This window comes from Panthera pardus, unplaced genomic scaffold, assembly GCF_024362965.1.
Source record: "Panthera pardus isolate Hobbes unplaced genomic scaffold, ASM2436296v1 HiC_scaffold_6, whole genome shotgun sequence".
Taxonomy (NCBI): domain Eukaryota; kingdom Metazoa; phylum Chordata; class Mammalia; order Carnivora; family Felidae; genus Panthera; species Panthera pardus.
In genome coordinates this window covers 6,733,197-6,740,522 of record NW_026526991.1, presented here as the reverse complement: position 1 = coordinate 6,740,522, position 7,326 = coordinate 6,733,197, and the positions used below count along the sequence as shown (strand labels likewise).

At 51.5% G+C, this 7,326-nt stretch overlaps 1 protein-coding gene across 4 annotated transcripts in view; it reads right to left on the bottom strand.

The window, feature by feature from the left end:
* Window positions 1-635: 635 nt before the first annotated feature.
* ATXN10 (ataxin 10) overlaps window positions 636-7,326 on the bottom strand; it is a 167,409-nt gene continuing 160,718 nt past the window's right edge. For 3 of the 4 annotated variants that reach the window (XM_053895388.1, XM_053895389.1, XM_053895386.1), the window contains 2 exons: window positions 2,384-2,592; window positions 636-1,919 (listed from right to left, as the gene is read on the bottom strand). In XM_053895388.1, coding sequence (XP_053751363.1) covers window positions 1,917-1,919; window positions 2,384-2,592 — 212 coding nt within the window. In that variant the 3' untranslated portion in view covers window positions 636-1,916. The remainder of the gene's footprint in view (window positions 1,920-2,383; window positions 2,593-7,326) is intronic. The other variant, XM_053895387.1, reaches the window with a different exon arrangement.

Below are 7,326 nucleotides of genomic sequence, written 5' to 3'. Positions count from 1 at the left end.
TCCCTTTACAAATGTTGTAAGGCTGGCCTGCCTTCCTTTCTTCTTCTTCTAAATGACTGATTGAGGTGGTGATTTAATCCCCTGCAGCATGTAAAACGAGGCTCTCAGAATCACCAAGCCCTTGGGTAGAGGGCAGGGGAGCTGTTGGCTGTGCGGGAGGATTAACCGTCCAGGGCATCCAAGCAGCCACAATGCAGCCGTCAGCATGTTTTCACTATGCAAGCCCCACATTTCCTAGTTAGAAAACACACAGCCATTACCCCTTTCTGTGTTCCCACACAAGGCTCCCTTTTGTTTATTTGTGTTTGTTATTATATGGCTTATACCGCATGTTTGTTTGATTCCACTGGTGTGCATACATCCATTGAGAGAAGAAGAAAAAGAAGTGTCTATTGCAAACTTGTTAAAAGGGAAAAGGGACTCCCACTGTTTTTTTTTTTTTTTTTTCCTTTGGAGGGCCTCTATTTGAGAACAGGATGTTAACTCTTTGTGTCCCAGAAAAGAATGACTTCTTTGTGCATTTTAAATTTTGAAAGAAGGCTTCTTTACTGATGGAATGTCATAAATGAGAGAAAAAAACGTTACAGATTACCACAATTCTGGAAGTTGACGTTTCTTCAGAAATCGAGAGTACATTAGCACGTGGGACAACTTTTATTTCATTCTGAACATGCTTAAGCTGTTTGTACAGAGCAATTTACGTATGGCTACAAAAAAACTTAGAAGCACTTTATTCTAGAACAATCGGTATTTCTGTAAAACTTCTGGCTGGGTCTTCGTTGTTTTTATTTTGGAAGATTCAACAGGGACTGTGCAAAATCTAGACAGTTGAGTAACATGGCTGTTCAAGAACGTTTTATGCATTCGTACGTGACCTCCCTCTGGAGCTCTCTGCTGGTTACATCAATGCTCTGGGCGGCCTCAAAGATTTCAGTGCTCGTTTAACCCAGCTCCACCTCTAACAGGAGTACGTGTATAGAGAGAAAAGGACAGAAATAGACAGATGTAGGTCAAGCTAACTCCTGGTCCCCAAAACTACTTTTGCAACTCCAGAAAGTGGAGCCGTGGCTGAAACGTGGAGTGGCTTTAGGAGACAGTGCCTTTGAAACTGAATGAGACGTGGACGTCCTTTAATCCTGTGGTCCTAGGCACAGAGTGCCCTTCACGGAGGAGGCATGAAAGTGGGTAAGAGGCAGGCATGCGCCTGTGAGAACAATGGGTCTGGAGGTCTAGTTCCCCGGGGGATTTGGAAAGAGAAGAGTTAATGGCCCTCACGTTCTCCCCACTCACTCCCTGTATCGTCCCCACAACGTTCCAAAGGGCTGGGCTCAGTGACAGCACAGCCCAGTCCCTAAAATGAAGAGGGAGCTTCTCTATTCTTCAGCATCTCTCGAATTAATTAGCTGGAAATGAGTCTTGTCAATGTTTTGGAAAGGCAGAAAGGGTGAAAAGAGATTGCTAGAATTAATCACAGTGAGAAACCTACTTCAACTGCCTGCCAGAGTTCAGAAAACCCAACGAGCAGAGAAGAAAAGTAATCAGGCCGACCCGCCATCTGAAGGAACAAATGGAATCCGAGCAAATGCCCCAGTCTTTGCCGAATAAGGGATACGCCCTCCAGGAAAAGAATTTATTATCTGCCGCCACAGTAAGTACAATATATGACTTAAATGCACACTGTATCCATGGGGACAAAGGAAACCGAACGGTTACGTTTCTAAAGCAAAGAAACCACAAAATACTCAAGTTACTTTCACTTTCGAGCTCATGCACATCTAACTCTATTACCTAAGATTCACGGATGCCTGAATTTGTACTTAACAAATCTTCAAACACTTGCAATGTTATATGCTGCGGAAGATGGAAAGTCCGGGAAACAGATTCCCAAAATTCAGATGCTTCAATGGAGAGTTCGTTCACTAAGAGAAAAAAAAGAAAACAAAATTGCAGATATAACGGATCTATTTCTAAGAATCACCCAAGGGAAAACACACACGCACATGCACACGCGCACACGCACGCACGCACACAGCTGAGGGAGGGACCTGAAACAACCCATTCCACAAGACGAAGGGGGCTTACCTGCATCGGCTGCCTCGCCAGGAAAACCCGATTGCTGTCAGAAACTTTTAGACCGCACAGAAATTTTGACGTGCTTTTTGTATGTCTCCCCCAGACGAGTCGGAACTTCTCATTTTTAAGAAAATGGCAGCTTAAAGCTTGACCAAAATGTTATTTGCGATTAAACCGAGGGCTTTCTTGGCCATCTGAGAAGGCAACACGCTCCCATCCGGGTTCTCGGGAAGAAGCTCTGCCCGTGGGCAAGGGAACAGGGGGTGGGGGCTGCTGTGCACAAACCGGCTGCTCCCCCCGGCATACTCACCAGCGGAGGTGTGCCACTGGTGGATTTCAGAATCAGCCTGTCACCCCTCTTTTCAACTTCCAAACCCATCTTTTTGAGCAGGGAGGCGTCGGCCAGCCCCTGCTGCTCCATCTTTGCGATCAAGTCTTGGTTCTGACTGTTGTCTTCTGTAAGGTTTCGGATGGCATACACCACCCACTGGGTCAGGACTGGAAGTAGGGTGAAGGAATCTACCAACACACTTTCCCGGTTCAGGAGTCGCACGCGAGCACTACCGGAAAGGAGAGGGACGAACCCGGCACTGGCGAACGAGTTCCTCCTGACCATGTGTCATGAGCACCCAGAGGGGGAAATGATCGAACAGACGTGACACAGGAATCGTACAGGTATGTCCCACGTGCGTGTGCATGTGTGTGATATCCAACAACGGGCACACAGACGTACTTACTTAACGAAGACCCGTTGAATGAACGAGCAAGGAAGCAAAAGCTGGGAGCAGCCACGTCTGAGGTCTATGATCTCTCTCTCTCTCTCTCTCACACACACACACACACACACACGTTGGGTAATGTTATGGAGCCACCAGGGAAAGAATAAGAACACTACAGCATTAGTCACAAAGATGCCAAGTTAGAGGCAGGCGAGAGGACTCATCTTGTTTAGAGCAAGCTCAGTTATAAATACGAATTGTTCCCTAGGAGTCACCATGGAATTTCCCTCATTCCGCCGCATTTGCAAGATGAAGCCAGAAGGCCTTTGAAGGATTTGCTGTATTTAGTTTGAATACTTGTGCTCTCAAGAAAGCATCTCATCCCCTCGGCCTTGCTGGGCCCCGGCCCTAATTTTGCGTGTCCTGCACAGCAGCCTTCACAGCAGACAGTAGAGAGCCCATGAAGACGACAGAATCGCTGCATTTACTGAGGTCTTTTAGTGACCAAGAGCTGTGAAAATCTCAGGGAAGCGTTAAGTTGCTGCTGCATGTTGTTCTACAAGAAAACTATAGAAGTTGCCTCGGGCACCAACCAGCATTCGGCGCTGGGTCCAGGGATGCATCAGACTTGTCGAATACGGCGGGCCTGGCACCTTCTGCGGTTCCGGAGGGAACATCAAACACCTGGGGTGGGGCAGATGCTTTCTCCAATGAAGAAAGGCCTCCCTGCCCACCATCGGATGGAAGCTGGCAAGAAAAACAAACCCTTTCCCCGATCGCCAGATGTTTCCTGTGCAGGCATTTCTGGTGTCAGAATGGGGGCATCTGTGCCCCCAAATTGTATCAGGCTCTCCAGTCTGAAGGGTCAACACTTCTGACCCTGTCCCAGCTCCCAGCATAGTGGTGAGGCCGGTGCTCAGACATTTCTAGCTCCCTCAACTGGACACAGGAAGCCACAGAGAAAGGCTTCAATATGTATAAAGGCTCTTTCTTGTAGTGTTTGGGAAAGAAAGTGAATCAAACGGTTTCCCTAGTTCGATAAGCTAAAGTAGGGGCATCAGGGTGGCTCAGTCGGGTAAACGTCCGACTTCAGCTCAAGTCATGACCTCACGGTTCCGGGGTTTGAGCCCCGCATTGGGCTCTGTGCTGACAGCTCAGAGCCCAGAGCCTGCTTCGGATTCTGTGTCTCCTTCTCTTTCTCTCTGCCCCTCCCCTGCTTGTGCTCTGCTCTGTCTCTCTCTCAAAAATAAACATTAAAAAAAAAAAAAAGCTCAAAGCAAAATGGTAAAAAATAGGCTTGTCCACCAAAGTCAGACAAACCGAGGCATGGAAAACGTGGCAGTTTTATGTTCAGGACGTGTCTTCTTGGGGTTAAAGGGTTGCTCCGTCCCCGTCCCTCTGACACACCCACGCTGGCTCGCAATCCTGACAAGGTCTCGGAGTTCCTCATGGCCTCTGCGCTCCCCTGCTCACAGACAGTCCACACCGGCCCACCTCTCCCGGAGGCGGCCTCGGGCAGTGCCGAGGCTGAGCAGACGTCTGCTCGCCTCTGGAGGTTTATCATCAAAACCACTTGGGAGTATAAATGACTAACCTGTTCCAGACGGCACAGAACAGGAATTGTGGACACCCCGCTGATGCTGATCCTACAATTAGTTGTCCCCCTTTGGTGGGAGAATGCCCTTTTGCCACTTATCGGGCATCCTTCGATGACAAAGCCCAGGCCCTTTACAGGGCTGTATTTCCTTTCTGGAGATCGAGTCCGTACAAACATCCAGATGCATAAAGGCCTAAATTAGAATTTCCGCCCCTTTTCCACAATCACCGAACCCCGCCCCCCACCCTCTGCGCCAGTATGAAGAATAAAAATGAGAATCCTGGGTGACAAAACTTCTGATGCGTTAGTGAATTTCTGAACAATGAATTGTTTGCCGCAAGTACTTTCTCATCCAGAATGACCTCATTCTACAAACTCCTCACTTTTTGTACCAAACCGGGGGGTGGGGGTGGGGGCGGGCAGTGATCAAGAGATCGGATTGAAGGAGCAAGCAACAGAAGGGTAAATTCAGGCAGGAAAATACAGACGCTTGAAGAATTTTGGTTCGTGTGTGTACGTCCTGAGCGCTAAGTGACGGGAGCGGAGTACTTCTTTCGAAGGCTTCCTGTTAGTTAATTCACTGCAACAGAACTGAACGCGGGAAAACTGAAGTCTCACTGAGAGCTCCTAGAGACGGGGGCGGGAGGTGGGGCGCTGGCTCGGCAGTGGAGGGATCCCACGCAGCCCGGACGCTGCCAGATGAAAGGCGGAGCGTCTCTGCAGCAAAGAACCATCGTCCAGAGCTTCAGGGATCAAAGTGCGTGTGATGGGGAAACGCCCCCCCCCCCCCCCCCCCCCCCCCGTGGTCGCTGCGCACCCTTCGTGCCGGGCGCCCTTCGCCACCCGGGCTGCCTCTGAGCGCCGGGAGTCAGGCGCGCCCACTGCGTGTCTCCGACGGCTCCTCCAGGCGCACCGCGCTCACCTGACTGTGACGTTCGAGGGCGGGAGCCGCACCAGATTCGCGTCTGTGCCTCCAGGCTGGCTCCAGACACAAAGTGAGTTGCGGACTTTGGAAGCCACGGCTGGCTGTTTCTACCTGTCCACCCAGACGCCCTGCGAGCTCCTCGGGGGCAGGTGTGACCCGCCTCTGTTCCAAGCACAGTGTCGGGGGATGTCTGTGGGACCTCCGAACGAGGAGTGCTAGCTCCCACTCGCCACGTGGGTGGGGCCGCGGTGGCACGGCAGTGACCCACACAGGCTGTGCTTTTCCTTCGGGTTCCTGGTGTGGTTTGCTGACTCAGGGCGTTGCACGGCCGAAAGATCAGATGAAAGAAAACCACTACAAACGCAACCCAGGCGAGGAAGCTGCGTGCGTGGGGTCGATACAGGGTATGGGACAAGAGACACCGGGAGGATTCCCACGTGGGCAGATGAGAGGGCAGATCTCAATCACGTGCATCGTGGCGAGGCAACCAACGCGCCTTGTGGAAGCGGTGCCACGGCAGCTTAGTGGCACTTCACCCTGGAAGCGCTGGGAAACGAAAAACCCGCGCGCCCCCCACTCTGCACGTAGCAAAAGGGCAGCCCAGAGGAGAAGGAGAGGGGTGAAGATTCCCGGCGGTCAGACCGGGCAGGGGCGCCGCTCCCGGCTGGGCCAGCACGACTCCGGGAGCACAACGCAGCCGCTGCGAACTTCTCGAGGGACAGATTCGCGGCACAGCCACGCGGCGGACAACCTAACATAAGAAGCAGTAAAGCCCAAAGCAGAAAAGGCACGTCTGTCTTTTTCTGCACCTGGTGTTCAGGAGGCAAGAAGATGTGCGTAGACGGACTGGGGGGTCGGGAGAGGCAGGGCCACACGCTGGAGTCCGCTCCTTTGCACACCTTGAAGGTCGGAAATAACCGAACAGCAACCCCCCCCCCCCCCCGCCCCGCCGACTTTTCACATGAATGTATGTTTCCCATTCTCGTCAATGTGAAGTCGTATTTCCTCCTGAAGGAGGATTTCGTGAAGTTCGAACGCGGTGTCCTGAGCAAACAGGAAAGGCCTGCCCTGCTTCTCCACCCTCGGTGAGCACCCACACTCGGGGTCTGTGTTGTCCCATCTATAAATTAAATGCCACACAGACATGCTCTCCTTTGTCCCTATTTCCAGGGAGAACGCTTTAGCACTACTGTCTAGGGGCTCTGACTTAATCATAATTAAAAAACCAAATTTAGCGGTCGTTTCTTTCACAAAATTTGAGTTGAAAAGAGAAAACACCGAAACAAGCCCTTACAAGCGGCGTCTCACGCACACGAGCCTGGCTCATGAATATGCATGGCTCTCCTCGTTAGCGGCTGTGAAAGCCCGGAGCCCTGGGCAGCCTGCGCAGCCCTAGACAGCCCGAAGGGTCGCTAGGGAGATTAAAGGGAGTCCCAGTTAATATTCACATTGCCCTCTTGTTCTTTCTCTAAAGAGACAGACAGAGAGAAAGAGCGGGGGGGAGAAAATTAAACATCTTCTAAAGTCTAATCCAACCAACACGTGAAGTGCTTTATTGTGCGCCTGGCTTTAGAGAGACAGCTTCTAAAGTTTCCATAGCTACTGCAAATACAAGGCGTGAGCCTGTGCGCGACAAAACTGCCCTGAAAGAGCCTTGCAATCAGCACTCGAGTGAGGGCTCCACAGGGCTGGCCGGCTCCTCAACAGGGCACTCTGGGGTCTGGACACAGGCACAAAGGGGACAGTGGCAATGAGCACCCCAGAACTGCCGTGCTTGGGAAGGAGGCTCCTCTCGGGCCCGGAGCCGCAGCCCCGGGCTTCAGAGAGACCCAGCTCAACACCGAACCCTGCGGCCTTGGACAAGTCGGGTGGTGAGGTGTTAGTGAGGCACAAAAGTGTAGGCCCGGAGACAGTGCGATCTAGAAAATCTCCCAACACGGATGTGACGAACCAGCAGACTGACGTGCCAAATTCACTTTAAAGTCAGAGAATTAAAACACTGCAGTTGGAAG